This window comes from Amphiura filiformis, chromosome 7 (genome assembly GCF_039555335.1).
Source record: "Amphiura filiformis chromosome 7, Afil_fr2py, whole genome shotgun sequence".
Lineage (NCBI taxonomy): Eukaryota > Metazoa > Echinodermata > Ophiuroidea > Amphilepidida > Amphiuridae > Amphiura > Amphiura filiformis.
The window spans coordinates 58,362,375-58,381,785 of record NC_092634.1 but is presented as its reverse complement, the minus strand read 5'-3'; the positions used below and the strand labels follow the sequence as shown (position 1 = coordinate 58,381,785).

The 19,411-nt window shown below is 36.1% G+C and overlaps 1 protein-coding gene across 5 annotated transcripts in view; it reads right to left on the bottom strand.

The window, feature by feature from the left end:
• The window catches only part of LOC140157401 (uncharacterized), a 289,061-nt gene that overhangs the window by 173,709 nt on the left and 95,941 nt on the right, over window positions 1-19,411 (bottom strand). For 4 of the 5 annotated variants that reach the window (XM_072180584.1, XM_072180585.1, XM_072180583.1 and 1 more), the window contains exon 4: window positions 14,219-14,623. In XM_072180584.1, the coding sequence (XP_072036685.1) occupies window positions 14,219-14,623 (405 nt within the window). Of the gene's footprint in view, window positions 1-5,118; window positions 5,293-14,218; window positions 14,624-19,411 lie in introns of those variants that run through there. The other variant, XM_072180587.1, reaches the window with a different exon arrangement.

The window sequence follows — 19,411 nt, the reverse complement described above, 5'->3', positions numbered from 1 at the left end:
AAGTTCATAACAGAAACAGCCATGCAGAAAATGAACAAGCGTGCGGGAGGTAAGCCTACTTTAATAATTATAATAGAATTTCGATCCACATGAAACTTGGCTCTGCTCGTGCCCGGAGCTCGTGATGCGGCGGGGGGCACAAGCCGTTTCGGCAATTTTCATGAGGATTTCATAAATTTTAAAATCGATTGGGGGCACTTCCTCTGGCCCCTATGCCCGCCCCATGAAGATACGCCACCGTCTAGAAAACGTGTTGATATTAAATTTATAGAGCCTTGATGTCTTTGATGAAATAAATAAATAACATCAACAACAACATCACAAAGCAATTATTTGTAAATTGAATTTGGGAATATTCAACAAAACAGACTTAGCAGCCCTACAAATTTCTGAATTAATAAAGTGAAAAACAATCAATCACTGTAGTCAGCGAATCAACCAAATATAGGCCTACAAAAACTATAAAAGCGACAGGAGCAGGAAAGAATAAAGAAATAGTGAATAAAAAAGAAAGAAAGAAAGAAAAAAGAAATGAAAAAGAAAAGGAGAAAGAAGAGAGGGAAGAACAGAAGTAAAAATGAGAAAAGAGAAAAACAAAACAAATTTCAGCCACACGGGGACTCGAACCCACAAAAATCAATCATAATAGATTCGAAGTCTAACGCTCTATCCGCTCGCCACACATCATCTTACTGAAATTGACTGTCCTCGAAGGGATATATAATTATAATTTGACTGATTACAATTGCGTCCGCATAATGGCTCTTAGAATAAACACGCATGTCGGCGCTGAAATTTTGGACGAACCCGATGGAGAAAAACCTCGTTTTTTGCAAAACTAACTTCAATTTGGAGTGAAAATCAAATGGAATAGCAATTGGCAGAATGATGAGAAATAATGTAGGTATTCAGATGTCTAAATTATGGTCCCGTAATCAAGATATCGATAATTTCACAAACCAGCTTTTTCTCAAGCAAATTCTGCAAATTTTTTCCCCAAAAAGGGCTTTTAAAATTTAATCGGTACTGTATTTGGTTCTTCCCCATGGCAACATTATTTCTTTGATCGATTTGTAGTACAATACGAAAAAGAAGAAAACAATCACTCGGCGTGGATTTATACTGGGCGCACATTTGAAAAAAAAAACCTCATGGAACGTGTTTTTGATCTTGTGAACATGGTGCGTAAAAATGCTTTAAACGAAGGATTTTCAAACTTATTCTAAAAATTTGTATATAACACACACAAAAATGTTAAACTACATCCAGTGCACCAACATTTCACTCGCTGCGATATTTGATTACTGAGAAAACTCTGTTTTAGAGAACAACTTTATACGTCTTTTATACGTTTTTTATACGTTTCTTCGTGTAACCTTAAATTCCTTTCCCATTAGGATACAAACAGTTATGGTGATTCCTGACATTGGCCGGCTCAGCTACAGTTAATCGGTATCAAAAATGTCAGAATTGTAAATTTCTATAAACATATTTGGAATCAGCATGAAAAATGCATTAAAATGAGTACAAACAAGTCCAGTATTGGTTCAATGGTTCTTAAGATAGCTCCTGATAATTTCAGAAAATATCTCTTGAAACTTGGGATTTTTATGATGAAGCCTATGGCCAGTACACAAAGCATTGTTAATACAGGTCACTGAATTGGTGACTACTTAATAGACAAGTCCAGACAAAACACCATAAACTAGTTAAATAGATAATTCAATATCTGCTTATTATCTCTTATTGAATTACAATGGGCCCAATACTAGGTACTCTTTCTTCTAGTCAGTGCAATTGATTTAAATGTAAAGGTTGGCCATTACCAGGCCAGGCATATGTTTTGCAACAATATGAAATACATTGATATTCAAACATATTATTTGAATCATCAGGTGTAGGTTTGAATCCATCATACTTGGCGCTTATACTTGTACCGTTCGGAAACCGTGATGCCCCTCAAATAGCGAGCAAAGTGAGCAGCGAGCATGAGAGCATTGTGGAAAATGTTATATCTTAGATCATGATACAGGTATCCAAGTCCAGCACAGAGCCTAAAATTTGCCAAGTGGTTACATAACTCCCTGGTAACTGGATCACACATCTTTTGCAATTGACAGTAACATGCCATAGACTTTGTGTTGCGATCATTTCGATCATGGTGCAGTACTCAAAAGCGTGATCCAGTTGGCATAGTGATAATTGGATTACACGTAACACTTCAGTGGCAAATTATAATTTTGATATCCTGTAATTATTTGTGTGTGTTAATAACGTGTTTTTTCCTTATTTGACCACTCCAAATCCGACTTCTAATGATTCTGGGCACTTGCAAATCACTGTAAATAGCAAATTTATATCAAATGGGCAAATGGCTTATATACATCATTCATTATTGAACACTTTCTCACCTGTATTTATTTTTTTCATTGAATTAAATGAAATTGATGGCAAAATGCTGACCACAGCACCACAATAAAAAAACACCTGAAATAACATTAATTCATATACTTGCAAAATTAACCACGTCTTTCATATGCTGAAATACTGCACTTACAGCCCCTTCTAACCAAAATAGAAGCTCCATCATTTATTATATTTTCACTATTACACAATAACCTAAATAAATCATAATATAACAGTTTATGTAAAAGAAGAGATCAGTCTGAGTGCTGCCTTGTGCATGTTTTGATTTTGTTTGTTTTTTAAAAGATTTTGAAACTTGGAAATTGTTTAGAATTTCAAATTATATGTGCTTTGTGACATAAGTATGTAATTGAAGATGACAACAATGAACTTAACACATTGTAATGATCAATTTGAAAAAAAAAAATTACATGTTGAAAAATTATCAAAAGGCAGCACATGGAATTTAGAAATATTATAGAGGTAATATTTTCATTCAGAGCATTGCTGGAAAATTGACATATCGACATCGACAGACGCATGGCCACAATATGACCGAGGGCTGTAAGGTGCGTTGTGAATGCATTGCAATCGGCTATGTACATAGAATTGTGCAGGTCGGTGCTTAGTTTGTTTTATTGATGTAACCATAATAGGTCACTACTGAGAGGCTATAGAGTAACTGTGGAAATATATTATCAAATGCAATGTGGTCTTTGTAAAAATCTTTTTGAGGGGTCCACATATTTACATGTTCAGTGGCATATCAGGGTCAGCTGTCATTTCATTTTTGTCAAATTTAAACACAAATTTTTAATTGCACAGTTTTGGCCCCAAATTTTGTGTTTGCGAGCCAATTTTCAATTTGATACTTTTTCGTCACTAAATTAGCCCCAACATTCCAAGTGCTATTTGGCAACTGGAAGGGAAAGAAGGAAATAAAGCAAGAAAACTAACACAGAAGTTGTTTGCTTTAGTGGGATTCAAACCCGAGAGCCTTTGCATGCCAAGCACTACAGCAAAACAGTAGCCACAGGTATTTCACTGGCCCAGCCAACGAAACAGTGCATATCCCTTAGGCCTAAAAAAAGAAAATTGTTTGATTGGCATAACATAAAAAATAGGGTTGGTTGGGTTTTTTTTTTAAACTTTTAATGATGTAAATTGCATTTGATTTATTTTTACATGGAAAACACAATTTGGGTGCTGCCAAAACACTTGCCATTGATTGGAGTCCACATCAATTTTCTTCACATCAGTCTAAAAAATGCTATGTCTCAAAGTCACCGTGCACATTTGTTTTTCTTAGTGCGTCCACGTCACCTGAATCAGCGAATTCATTTTTTATTTCTTTTCTTCTTTTTTTAGTTTTTTGCCATAAAATCATAAAATTCTGAGATATATTTTGAAGAAAATTGACTTGATCTGATACGCATTGTTTAGATATAAAACTGTTATTTGAACTTCAATCAACCACAATTTTATGCTATGTACTTAATCTTAAAAAAATAAATAAAAATAAAAATCTTTAAAAGAATGCATTCTGTATTCGTTTTTGAAACTACCACAGAGTTTGAGACAGAGCTCTGTTTTTAGCCTTTAAATCAAATCTGAAACACTCAACATTAATGCATCAAAATTCACTCAAGCTAACACATTGCTACCGATTCATGTCTAATGTTCATCTTATGATGTATTCTTAGTGACGGCTATACCGGCTATTTATACCCAACACTTGTCAACCATGTATCATCACTTTTTCATTGTATTTTCACTCATGTTCAATCCATCATGTGAAGCTGCTGCTTTGGAATGACTCAAGTTGCTTTTATTTTCAAGCTTATTGATGCAAACTTACTGATTCTAGACCTGTTATCGACACATGATTTCTAATTCAACACTTCGTTGGGGAAAAAATATGACATAATCGACATGTGTCGAAATTCGTAAAGTCTATAGATAAGCTTAAAATCGCCCGATATGAGTTACGATTGCCGACTTCCGGTGTAAATATACTTCCTGGTTTGTTCTACTTCTGTGTTTGGGTCAATTTTGGGAGGTAATTTTTGACTTTCTGATGAAAACATGATCGCACGGTATATTCGGAAAAAATAGCATGTAATTTTTTTTTCATTTTGTTATGTGTCGTAAAGTGTTGAAAAGGGACAATTTATTCTGACATGTCGGATTTAGGGTCATATTGACAATAATACGACACATACGGCAGTATGAACAATTAAAGGAGTACTTTGTGATCCTAGCATCCTCTTTTTACGATATTTTTCCGTAGATTTTTGCGTGCTAGGGTATGCAATTTCACACAGCACAATCCATTTAAATTTACAACTTTTCAAAATCACACCAAATGTTACTCAATCATGATTTTTGTATTGTTCTGATTTGGTTTTACACAAGTTTGGTATTACACTGCAGCTAACAAAATTCTCCTCATGTTCATATCAAGTTTATTGCTTTAAATTAATTGTGTTTTAAAGTTACAACCCCTTGATCTAGTGGGGACTTTCTTTTTGTGGTGCATTTATAATCAAAACTACAATGTGAAGCCTCATGCAACACACTAGAGTCACATAAACCAAGCCCAACTCAACATTGCCTCAATCCTCTTCCCACATCTCATCACTACCCTCATCACCTGTTATATTATTATCATGTTTTACAGAAACAGGTTAATGTGCCTGAACATATACTTACGAAGGCATATTATGACGTCTTTTAGTTCTAGCTGACAGCAAAATGATTCAACCCGCTTGTTAGAATTCAGAAGTTCTTTTAGTTCTAGCTGACAGCGAAATGATCCAACCCGCTTGTTAGAATTCAGAAGTTCTTTTAGTTCCAGCTGACAGCAAAATGATTGAATCTGCTTGTTAGAATTCAGAAGTTCTTTAGCTGAGAGCAAAATGATTCAACCCGCTTGTTAGAATTCAGAAGTGGCCTTGTTTTTAAATTCTATAGAGGGTATTCAATACAACACAGAGTCATCCTCATTTAAATAAATTCTGTCCTCCATAAGATATCAACAGCTAATTTGCATGATACTACAATAAAACAGGTGATAGGTATGAATGGTTGTGGAATCGATCTAGAGACCTGTCCCTCTGTAATCTGTCCTCCAGCATGGCTGCCATTTCAATTGTTATACCGTTCCGGTTGGTTAATTTGCAAAGGGTCTATTTGCTGTCTATTGGAAGTTATATAATAATCAGATTAACTTCCAGAGCAATAGAGGAATATAATTTTTGAATAGATCGCCTTGCACTACAGGCAGGTTGCACTCATCACCTGTGTATCTGCAATCATAAATTGAATACAATAAGATACTAATCCTACAGGTGCAAGTGATCAGCATTTCTTTTACATCTATGGTTCAATGCATAGGTACCAAAGGAACAAAATTTGTAGTGCAGGTTGCAGGGCGATCTATTCAAAAATTGTATTCATCTATATGCTGGCGAAGTTACGTAATTAATCGGATTAATTACCATAGCAATAGGTGAAAACAATTTTGAACATATCGCGCTGCACTACAAGCAGGTTACACTCATCACCTGTGTAGGTCTGCAATTATAGATTGAATACAATACTGGTCCTTTCAAAGATACTAATCTTACAGGTGCAAGTAATCAGCATGATATGGTTCAATGAAGAGGTACCGCGTGAACGTATCAGTGCAGCGCGGTATATTCAAAAATTGTTTTCACCTATTGCTATGGTAGTTAATCCGATTATTACGTAACTTTGCCAGCGTATTGCTATGGTATAATTAATCCTGTTACACATGGTTACATTATCACTTCCACGGTGAATAATACTTTCAACTCAGCTTTTTTATTTTTTATTATTTTGTATTGGTCATATGCCTTAAGGGCTCGGATAGCGATGTTTTCACATATTTTTGTGAGGCCTGAGAGCACATCAGACATGTCGAATCACATTTTGAATATGTGTAATGTCCTGATGATATTAAATAATTTTCCTCAAAGTAAATCGCATAAATCTAATGATATGTGCTTACAGTGCATGTAGCTTGGATAAAAAGCCGCACATCATATGATCATTTCGACATTTCGTACTGAAGATTTATATATATTTTCCAAAAAAAATATATGTCTTCAATATGAAAGGTCAACATTTTCAATTGATGGTCGGTTTTTCATCACTGCTACATAAAGTATACATATCATTAGAATTATAAATAAGTTGACTTCCAGGACTGTTAAATATATCAAAAATATTTAAACATTAAATTTTACTAACTTGCCATAAAATTTGTATTATATCTCTAATTTCAAAATATGAAAATTATTTGTTATCAGTAGGACATTCCTTGTATTCAGAATACAATTCGATATATCTGATGTGCTCTCAGGTCCCACAAAAATATTGTGCAAATGTTCTATGTTGCTCTCTGATTGATTCTGAAATAGGTTTTAACCTTCATCTACTAATAAAAATCCCTTTAAAAAGGGATGTATCGGGACAGGAATAGTTCCATGTGAAGTTTACATAATGCTTTTGATATATGCTTTTATTGAGTACTATTTTAAAGGCAAGATATGGTTTGAACTCGCAATTGTGACACAAGGATGTACGAAAAAAGGGGTGTACATGTACCATCCCCATCTATAGGAAACATTTGGCAGTATACACAGTGCAAAGTTCTAGATGTACACCTTTCACTGAGTAATGGCTTATCAATAAATTAGAAAATAAAAATATTGATGAGAGCCAGCCATGTAGTGTATCCATCACCTTTTCTTTTTTTCAATAAAATGCAAAGGATACTTCTACTAGGCACCAGCAAGTGTATGCATAACTGATGTGATATGATTTAATGTGCGTCAAACGGAATACTGAAACTGAGATGTGAAAAAAAGTAGTTCACAGCATCTTGCGAATGATAGTGAACTTTAGCAAAAATTGCATTGCTCAATTCATAGCAAGCGTGTAGAAAAATTCAAATATCACAGATATACTTTTATAGGTCCTGTGGTTCTTGAGTTATGTTGTAAAGAGGGCTGAAACAACAACACTTTTGTAAAATGTACATAACTAATTTAACAACAATATTAATAAATTAAGCAAGTTTTCAAAGTATATGATTTAATTTGTAGAATGAACTTTTGCAAAACACCAAAGTGTTATTTTTCAATAGTATATTGATTCGGATAATGAAAATTAATTTTTTTTGGCTGCTTCAACCAACAATACCTCATATACCCTTAAGCATGGGATTTGCAAATGAAGAATAAACAATCTATGATGATTATGCATGTGATTTGTATTTCATGAAGAACACCCTTTCTTAATTTTGCGAACAAGTGGTTTGAAAAATTCTCCTTTTTTGTGTTTGGTGAATCAGATTTCTTTCTTTTAAAATGTTCGCTTTAAAGAGGACTTTGAAGTGCAGGATAAGAAATTTGATGCTGCCTGCAGCGATGCTTCATACTAGCTTAATACCTGTGACTTTCTAGTAAATATACGCTGTTGGCAGCATCGGTTCCGGAATCTGGATATAAATCAGTCAAGAAAACTTGGATGCGCCAAGACTCAAATAAAAAATACTATCAAAATTAAAGATCTAGGTAAAGATTGTTTGCAAAGATGCAGCTGCATCATGACACCTGCCTAATAAGAATACCATAATTATCATCATCATCATCCTTTGGCTGCAGTGCAGGCAACTACAAGATTTCCAAATGCACAGCTATCTTTGGTAAGTGCAGCCATCTGTTCTGCTTGAATTGTGCCTTCCTCATAACCTAGCACACATTGGATATAGACGAATCCAACGAGCCAAGTGATGGTCAGAATTCAGTCGGCCATTACTGGGTCCCGTCTGCACCAAACTGGTGTTGTTACTGCCCGATTGGGTGGATTAAATCCGCCTAAAAATCGATGTTGAATTGTATTGTGTTGTAAACTTTCATCATTCTTTTGTCTACATGGGTGATGGAATGCAGTTTAATATCCCCGCCAAGGCCACATCATTTCACATTTTAGGTGGAGTAGACCTACATGTAAGGGGGGACCCAGTAATGGCTGCCATTGAGGTGTAGGAATGCGTGAATATGGATTCGTCTATTTACATAGCAGATGTTTTGGTATGGTATGTAGAGAGCATACATGTATGTATCTTTGAGTAGGCTTCTCCTCTGGTAGACAAAGGATGTGCCCTAGGAATCTCAGATGTATGGTGATTCCTTTACGCAGTGGCATATGTGCTGGTGTTTGAGACAATCTCTCCTGTGCTAGCAGCCAGGATTCACAACCATAGAGGAGAATGGTCATGCAAGTAATTTTGCAGATAACTTCTCCAGCTTCCAAAAAGCCAACCATGCTAATACCGTAAAACCCCGTCTACAAGCATATAGAGTGCTTCTGATGAAAGCTAAATTATTCCAGGCGCCATTATAGAGTTTGAACAAATAAATTACAGATTCAAGCATATAAAAACAAGTATTATTGTAAGACCAATCTATTGTATTGGTATATATACGCCTAATTAGTATTAGTTAAGCTTTCATAAAAAAAAACATATATGCTTGTAGACAGGGTTTTACGGTATCTTGTGTATGTCGCTTGCAGCACATGCCATTTTGGAGATCACATGATTGATGGGTTCATCATAGACTTGGAAGTGTTGGATGATAGAAGTAGCAGTCATATACTTTGTCTTTGATACATGAGGCATATATCTACTGCTGCTGTTGCATTTATGGGCCTATGCCTAGAACCATATCAATTTATGGTCAAAAGGTGAACGAAAGAATAGGGGGAGGAGAAGAATGCATGTTTCAGCTGCTGCTGCTGATGCTAATGATGATGCTGCTGCCGCAGACTCTGGCAATGATAACAATGACAATGAAAAAGACACTGGACAATGATGATGTGTTGAAAATGATGATGATAATATTGAGGCAGAAAAAGATGACAATGATAGTGATGACTAAAGGTTCCCAATTGTGTGGATTACAGCACAATCTGGCAACACTGTCTAGACATTTCTAATTTTGTTCTGCTAAATTCAATTGACAACACTCTAGATATCATGTGAATCAGTTGACTGCATGGACACGTATCAAATAATAGACAACTAAGAAATCTAAAACCACGCAGACAAAGTAAGAACCTCTCCGGTAATAGAAGTCGCTAGTTATTATTTACTAGATAAAGAGGTGCGGTTGGCATTGAAGTATGCTACTTTCATGTGAGAACATGCAGATATCGCATTTGAAAAGGACAAAATGCCTCCAGCATTTCACAACAGATCATGTTTTCCTTTGTCTACATGGCCAATATACAGACATCTACTCATTAGATACAATATTCCAAGTGTGAGTAAATAGATCTATGTATCACTCATTCATTTGCACTTGCAATATTTAAAATCCTATCAAGGAAGTAAAGGGCAGATTAAGGACTTAAAGGAGTATTTTGTGATCCTACCATCCTCTTTTTTATAACATTTTTATCTATCGCCATGGACTCTTGTTTTCTAGGTTTTCAATGTTGGCAGGTATGGTGGCGGTGCTATGGGGGGGCAATATTCTTTCCAATATTTTTCTTGCTCACCCCCCACTTTTGAGGCAAAAAAACCCAATAAATGCATTGGTTTTCCATGCATTTATAATATGTGCTAGATGAAGAGGTAAACATTAGTTAATGGTTTGCATATTAAGGATAACAAACTGTAATTTTTTTCCATTTAAAAAAAAATTAACTGTGAATGATCCTAGCACTTCAGAATAGGTCTAGTGGTTCTCCAAAGTCGCCGAAAACTTTGGAAAAGAAATGAAATCAAATTCAAACAAATTTTTAAAATTTTAAATTTTTTGCACTCCGATTTTCAGGGGTTTAAAACTCAGAAAGTCGGAGTGACTCCGCGAAAATCGGAGTAAATGGCAGGTATGCGCCACTGACTATCCTCTACTGTGTGATTGATGATCGACAGGCAGGTTCAATATTTTATCATAGTGCGTGCAGACATCATCAACTCAAAATAACTCAAATATTAAATGACAAAAATTGATATCGTTTATTCTCTAAATAGGTGACACATCAACAGTACAGCAGTGTGCATATCAATCATTTCATATTTTAAAAGTATTGATCATTTCTGGTTCATAGGGTCTGTGATTGATCACTGTTGGTTGCAAATCCATTTGAGTCTTCCTGGTTTCCATTGATCATTCCTGGTGCCAGCAACTGTCCACGTAACTACTTTCAACTGGACATTTAACCCAGGGGGCCACTAAAGTATGATAGAGTACGCATGTGTGACCAAATTTTCTTTAAACACCCCCTAAACGAGTTTTACCCTACCAGCAAATTTAGTCCCTTATCTGTACCATAAACTAATCAATGGCTAATATAGTTATATACCCCTAAATTAAACATACCAGACGGTCTATATGAATTTCGGAATATTCCTAACAAAGAAAAAGCACTTTTAATCCTTCGTTACTGCGATTCATGGAAGCCGCCATGATAGCTGCTTCTGCCACAAGCAGTAGCGTAACCTTTCACACAGACCCACGGCGAGCGTATGTTGCTATGGCATTCGCGACCCCACCGCGAATTTTGGTTTTTTGTGCTATTTTTACTTTTCGTTCTCAAAAGACATTGTTGATCATAAATATTACTTATATATATTTTTTTTTTTTCTTCTTTAATTTTATAAGTAAAAATTGTCGCGTTTTTTTTTTGAACGAATGTTGAATCTGAACTTTGGTAGTATTCGCTTCGTGTCACCAAAGTTCACGAGCGCGAGTGCTGGTGGCACGGATTTCGCTGGTTTCAATATCAGGGTACCGTTACAGCGTAATAAAAAATACATCGGTATCAATATGGCGCCGCCATGAATTGCAAAATGACTGTTGGTCGTCGTAAGGAATTAAGAATTTCTCCTTTATTTGTACGTATATAAGCTTGGGACTTTTACTGTTTGTCGTTTTTATTATTACTGCAACTATATAGCCATTGATTAGTTTATGGTACAGATTTCCTTTAATAAGGTAATTTAATATAAAATATACCCCAATGAGTTTTTTGGCTAGTAAAAATGAAAAAATGTACCCTTTTTGGACCAAAAATTTGAAAAGGTACCCTAAAACAAGTTATTCAGTATCAGAAACTACCCTTATTCTTGAAAATCAGTGTTTTTTAGACCCTAAATGCGCCACTCGCGTAACTTGCCTTGCCTAAAAAAACACCCCCTTTTCCTTGTTTTTTTGGTCACACATGCATACAGATCATTTATGTGAGTTCCCCGGGACATTTGAAATAATATGTTACAGGTGGGATTATTATCATTTTTATTATTTTGAAAATTGCCTGAGTCCAAGAAAGGCACTTGTTACCCTTCTATTTTGCCACTAGCATATAGCTGACAAAAAAATGGTTGTATACATTCTAAATAAATGTTCCCAAAATACAAATTTGCCAGGGTCGTTAGGCCTGTAGAACAGGGTTTTTTTTGTCACTTACGTGCCTACAAAAAAGTATGTCCATTAAAAAAATCACCTGGGGCCAGAAATCAGGTCAAAATGATTTCATAAAGGTCAACATATATAATAATGAATAAATGATGATGAAAAGGTGAACACACACTGTATTCAATAGATCAATAATCTAAAACCTAATTAACCATGTGTGATGATGGGTCACTTGCAACTCTAATTGTGTGTTATCAAGTCCAATTGTGATGCCAGTTTCATCATATTATGACATGTGAAATCAGCAAGAAAATCTATTAAAATATTCAAATTGATTTTGGTCAAGAACTGATTCAATTTCCTTGATGACTGGGTGAGCTGTGTACACTGTGACAATGTCAAGTTCATACAAAATTACTTGACAAATTAGAAATCAATTTTGTATTAGAATAATTTGGCGGGGATGTCAAAATATAATTAATGGTGATGGTCATATTGTATAATATTAAAATGTTGAATGTCTCCATTCATTAAGATTGTAAAACTATTAGCCTTTTATGGCGGACACAACAGGATGGTGCTGCACAAAATGGGTTTAAAAGGCTTTTGAATTTCAGGGGCGGATCTAGGAATTTTCAATAGAGGGGGCGGCGTGGCGCCCACACAAAGTCAGGCGCCGCTCTGCAAAAATACACCGAGTTAGGTGCCGATCTGCAAAAAAAATAGAGGGGTACGCGTCGGGTACGCCCCCCTCTAAATCCGCCCCTGAATTTGGTGGGTTTACCCATATTGAATACTCCCCTCCTGTTGTGTATGCCATGCTTCAAAAAGGCTAATTAAAATATGGGACTGTGTTGCGATCATTTCGATCGTGGTGTAGAACTCAAAAGCATGATAGTTGACATGGTGATAATCGATTACACTTCCCTGGTGAATCGCCCAAGCCTATAAGTATGTACAATTATGACACACAAAAATAATATGGTTGAAGCACTACTTTATGTCCTCACTGTCCTGTGAAAAAAAAACACGTCAAAACATGGTTTGGAATCAAACTTCTGGAAAAAGGGAGTGAAATAAGTACATAAATTTATGCTTCAAGTGTTAAGGTGGTATTGGATGCATTTTCTAGAAATTAGAAAATGCTTTGAGCATGTTTTAAATTTTTTTTTTCTTTGTATCCTATTGTTTTTGTCAATAATCAATGTAGTTAATGAGCTAAAATGACTGCAAAGGCTCATGAATATGTAATTTTAGCCAATATTCTGCTAAAATCAATGCATAAATGTTCAGGGTACTTTTATTTTACATAATTTTGCCCTGAAACTTGGTCAAAGTGTTTCTAATATGTCCTAATGTATTATATAGTGAAGCCGCCCTCTAATTTGCATATTTGCATAATTAATGAGCTAATTTGCATAAATGCTAATTAATTATGCAAATATGCAAATTAGGGGCAGCTTCACTATATAATACATTAGAACATATTAGAAACACTTTGACCAAGTTTCAGGCAAAAGTATGCAAAATAAAAGTACCGTGAATATTTATGCATGGATTTTAGCAAAATATTGGCAAAATTTATATGTAAATGAGCTTCTCCAGTCATTTTAGCTCATTAACTTTATTGATTATTGATAAAAACAATAAGATACAAAGAAAATATAAATTGATATATTTTGAAAACCGTATGTCTGATTGACTCCAAACAAAAGGCATATTGATCAGTGTACTTTGCTCTACTCAATTAATCTGTTGTGGTTGTTGTACATGTATATACACAGCAAAATCAAAACTTCATATGGTTAGTATAGTGCATTATTGTGAACAATAGTAATAATCGAGGTCTTAGAGCCATGCAGAACTAGCTATGTACATTTGTTTTCTCAATAACATGTTACTCATTTCAGCAACAAATGTACGCTTAATTATGCCCTCCATAATAAATGCAAGTGACTTTGGGCTATATGCATGGTTACTTGAACAGTTAGTTATACGCAAGTAACCATGCATATAGCCCAAAGTCAAACATTTTCTTATGGAGGGCAGAATTAACTGTCCATTTGTTACCGAAATGAGTAACATGTTATTGAGAAAACAAATGGACATAGCTAGTTCTGGCTCTAATCCCTCGAATTGTAAGTATATCATAAAACATGTCAAATATATTCAACAAAACACTACTTTACACATGTATAGTTTTATGTAATAACAAGAATAACTGTTCACACAAACCGGCAAATGGAAACAAAACTTATACAAACAGTTTGATTAATGTGGAAGTTATTAAATTATAATTCTTATGCATATAGTAAATGATAAATGTGATTTAAAAAGGTAGAAAAAGTAATACTCACTTGACACGGACTTCCTCGGATTTTCGCAGATCTTCATCACGTTTCAAAACCTCAAGTATAGTTCCTCGTTCATCCTCAGTCAAAAATCCAAGGTCAATGAGGGATAAAGGGGGCCGCCGATGCACCCCCTTCTCTTCTTCAGCCCCATCAACAACCGGCATGGGGGTTCTGGTGGGTTTCTTAGGGGAGGGGGTCCTCTTGTGTTGGTGTTGTTGGGAGGTGGAAGGGAGAGGGGGGTTGGGAGAGGAGGAGGAGGAGGATGGAGTGCCAGCAGGTTTGGTAGTTTCGCTGCTCACTGTTGTCTTCAGTGCATTACCAACTGGGAGAAGAGGGGTGGTGGGGGAGGGGGTGGGAAGGGGTGTGGTGGGGGAGGGGGTGGCAGATGATGGTGACGCACAATTGGATCTGCAAAATATAATAAGAAATGATTAGGTTAGATTAGATTAGATTAGATTAGATTAGATTAGATTGGATTAGATAGCACAGATATTGCCTATTACATCACTCATACATAAATTCTATACAGTTTATTGGCCAATTACCATTTGATCCTTTTACCATCAATCACCGCCATTTGATACTGTATAAGGGGTAATTTTCGCGTACAGTTATTTTCGCGAGTTGGAGTGAGAGACACATTTTCGCAAATGTTATTTTCGTGATTGCCCGGTCCTTCCCTATACTTGTAATATACTGCACCAATAAAGTATCCTTACACTTGGAAAAATATTCACAATTTCCAAACTGAACAATATTGGGGTAAATTTGTTTTCTTAACATACACTATCTAATTCCTTCACCTATTCAATTGCTTGTATGACATCACATTGGATTCAATGTGGTATCATAATGTGCAGAATTAAATAGTGCATCTATTAAAAAAATAAATTTCCCCCAATATTGTTCAGTTTTAAAATTGTGATTATTTTTCCAAGTGTAAGGATACTTTATTGGCCCAGTATACATTAAAGCATTCGCGAGGTGATCTCTCGGTTGGAGCTCTAATCGCGAAATTTGCAAAAATAAAACCCTCACGAAAATTACCTTCCAAATGATGCGTATACAATGAACTACACTTAAAGTCGGATGCATTGTATTGGCTCTTCTGGTTAAAATACGTACACCCCTATGGAAGACATGACCTTCATCTCCCACACAGGGGGTGTGGATTTCAAATGGAGTCACCCATTGCCAGTCACATAAATATTGCTACATCATAGACCCTGGAGTAGGGATTATATCAATCTTATGCATTAAGGTTACACAAAGAGACGTATAAAAAACGTATAAAAGACGTATAAAGTTGTTCTCTAAAACAGAGTTTTCTCAGTAATCAAATATCGCAGCGAGTGAAATGTTGGTGCATTGGATGTAGCTTAACATTTTTGTGTGTGTTATATACAAATTATTAGAATAAATTTGAAAATCCTTCGTTTAAAGCATTTTTACCCACCATGTTCACAAGATCAAAAACACGTTCCATGAGGTTTTTTTTCAAATGTGCGCCCGTATAAATCCACACCGAGTGATTGTTTTCTTCTTTTTCAGTATTGTATTACAAATCGATCAAAGAAATAATGTTGCCATGGGGAAGAACCAAATACAGTACCGATTAAATTTTAAAAGCCCGTTTTGGGGAAAATTTTGGAGAAATTGCTTGAGAAAAAGCTGGTTTGTCTAATTATCGATATCTTGATTACGAGGCGTTAATTTAGACATCTGAATACCTACATTATTTCTCAACATTCTGCCAATTGCTATTCCATTTGATTTTCACTCCAAATTGAAGCTAGTTTTGCAAAAACGAGGTTTTCCTCCATCAGTTCGTTCAAAATTTCAGCGCCGACATGCGTGTTTATTCTAAGAGCCATAATGCGGACGCGATTGTAATCATGTAATTGCTATCATGTTATAGTTATATCATCCGCTTTGAGAACAGTCAATAGCGTAAGTTGATCTATGGCCGAGTGGATAGAGCGTTGGACTGGGAATCTAATATGAACTATTTTTGTGGGTTCGAGTCTCCGTGTGGCTGAATTTTCTTTTTTTTCTCTTTTCTCATTTTTTTACTTCCTTTCTTTCCTCTTTTCTTTCTCCCTTTCTTTTTTCATTTCTTTTTTTTTCATTTCTTTCTTTCTTTCTTTTTCCTTCTTTTTCTTTCTCTTTCTTTCTTTCCCTTTTTCACTATTTCTTTATTCTTTCTTGCTCCTTTCTTTTTAGTTTTATTTGATTGATTCGCTGAGTGCAGTGAATCGTGATTGATTGTTTTTCACTTTATATAATTCAGAAATTTGTAGGCCTGCTAAGTCTGTCTTGTTGATTTTCATCCCAAATTCGATTTACAAATAATTGCTTTTTGATATTGTTGTTGTTGCCTACCCTTACATTGTAATCAGGGGAATAGCAGCATTGATTTCATCAAAGATATCAAGGATATAAATTCAAAATCAACACATTTTCCAGGGCGTAGCTTGACGAAGTGCCCCAATCAATTTTAAAATTTATAAAATCCTTGTGAAAATTGCAAAACGGCTTGTGCCACACCCCGGCATCCGAGCTCCGGACACGAGCTAAGCCAAGTTTCATAGCCTTTTCATGTCTTTGACCGTGGATCGATATTCTATTGTAAGTAGGCCTACGCCCCGGTACGCTTGTTCATTTTCTGCATGGCTGTTTCTGTTATGAACTTACGCCCCTCTGAAATCAAGCGCATGAAAAACTCTCGGCTAACTTTAACCCTAACCACCCTGAGTGCTATAATAAAACACAAGAGCACCAACAAATATGTTAGCGTCCCAAGAATGCCAAGGGTGTGATTGCGCAAGAATGGGACCTAATATAGGCACAAAAAGGTTGTTTGTTTGTTTAAACGGTCGCACTGTGTGGAGACACGCTTGGGTCCTGATGGGACCAGGCGCAAACAAAATGCTCAAGCCAGGCTAAAAGCTATATAAGCATGCTGGCCTGTATGGAAAGAGAATGGCACGCTATCTTGGTCAGGGTTCTCCAAACCTGAGGGGTCGGTGGTTCAAAACAAGGCAGAAAGGACCACAACATCCTTCCTCTTCATCTTCTTTTCCAGGGCTGGAAAAAATGGAAATTTCCCTGGAAGATGATCAAAATTTCCCTCCAAATTCTTATGCATTCCTTTGTTTAAGGACCTTAATTTCCCTCCAAACTTCCAAATTTCCCAGGAAGGAGTTTCCCACTTTCCACATTTTTCCAGGCCTGTTCTTTTCTTCTTCCAAATACCTCCACCCACAAAAGCTGTGAGACCTAAAAACCCAGTTTTTCCACTGATTTTTCCTCCGGAGGTTAGGGTTAATGCTGTAAAACATTCCAATATATAATCACAAAAAATGCCTGTTTCCTTGGTATATTGGCCAACATAAATATCAGTGTTATACATGTACACTGAAATGTAAAAATGAGCCACGTTAATACCTGCGAGACAGGGCTGCCAGCGGTTTTTTTCCCTCTTATGGTTCAGCCCCATTAATTCCTTAAGTAAGCATATCTAACGAATGAAACATGTGAAATCAAAGGGCAGAAATGGTGTCGATATATATACCCATATGGAAATTCAATTTCAATTATGTTGGGGAATGACTTGCTTGAATCTGCTTATGGACAGACAAGGTTGTTGAATTCAGGTGCTAACAACTATCACTCTTCCATTGATGCTGAAAACAGGATATTTCTTGGATTTCTCAATAAAAAAACACGGTTGCATTATTGTCAAAAAGACACTTTTTTCCCCAAGAAAGGTGCCAAAATGCCAAGAAGGAAAACAAAGCCTCAAAACAAAGCAAATCATTTGAACAAAAAATTGCTGTTACATTGTAGACACCCAAACTGCAGCAGAGAATGGACAACACAGCATTTGTCAAAACACACACAAAACTATACACTTAAATACTGGACCTAAATCACATACACAATAAGTAAGAAAAATAATAACAAAAAGAAGAAAACTGATAATATCTATTTTGATCTTACAATGTACTTGTTGTAAGTTACTTTTAAATCTACTTGGGCTAAACATCTTTGAGTGAATAAGCGGTGAACAACAATGTATCTGCCACTCATGTTTGGCCATAAAATAACAGTTACCGAAATAATGAAAAAGGGAGAGCGTGGCGCAATGGTTAGGGTACTTGCCTTTAGTGCATGAGGTCCCGGGTTCAATTCCCGGCGGTGGTGATTTGCTGGGATATTGACTTTGAAAAAAAAAGTCTGAAATTAATTGGCAACATCTGTAGATTAAATTCAGACTTCCGCTCTCCCATGGTTCATTTAGAATTGGGTAAATGAATCATGAAAGTACTCCGTCTTTCGGAGGCGACGTTAAGCCGTCGGTCCCGTGTGCAGAGAGTCATACCTGTACATGTATCTCGCAGCCAGTTTCGAAAAGAGTAGGGTGTTAACCCCTGACTGTTCCCAACCCGTCCCGGTGTTCAGATGGACCCCAATGGAAATAAGCTTCAATAGGGGCTTTCTTGGGTTATCCAGGGTTGTCAAAACCCGAACAAATCAAATCAAATCAAAAAAAAAAAAAAGACCTCAATTGTGACAAGAAACTGAAAATCGACTGTCAGTAGCATAAAGTATCTTTGACAAATTTAAGTTAACTGATTTTACCCTTCAAGCTAATAGGAGGGTGGGTGGGATTATTTGGTCCAGTATGATCGGAGGAGTACATGTAATTACAAGTGTGTACATCACTAAGTAAACTAACATAACAAAGGAATGGAATATAAAATGGGAGAGTAATATAACATACTCAATCACCAGCTTGAGTATGTTGAGGGAATGCTTTAAAAATGTCATGCCCCTACAATGTAGGTGACAACTCTCTAGTCCAAAGGTTCCCTACCATGGCGATTTCTGCCATGAAGATATCGAGGCGATGACACTGTGGGGGGGAGCATGCCTGCGAAGTAGCCGACAATGGCGCTTTAGTGTATAGGTGTTACTTTTCTATTCAGCTTGGTTGACAATTGTTGTCCTTGTCTGTTTACAAACAGAGGTAGACAAAAAGACCTGTCAAAACTGTATCTGAAGGATGGGCCACAATAGAGTGATTCATGCAGTACGAATAATGGATTAAAAAGCTGTGAAGTGTTTCCATATGCTACTTTTGTCCAGTTTGACATCAAGATTTTAAAGGGAATACAGTTCAGGCCAGACAGA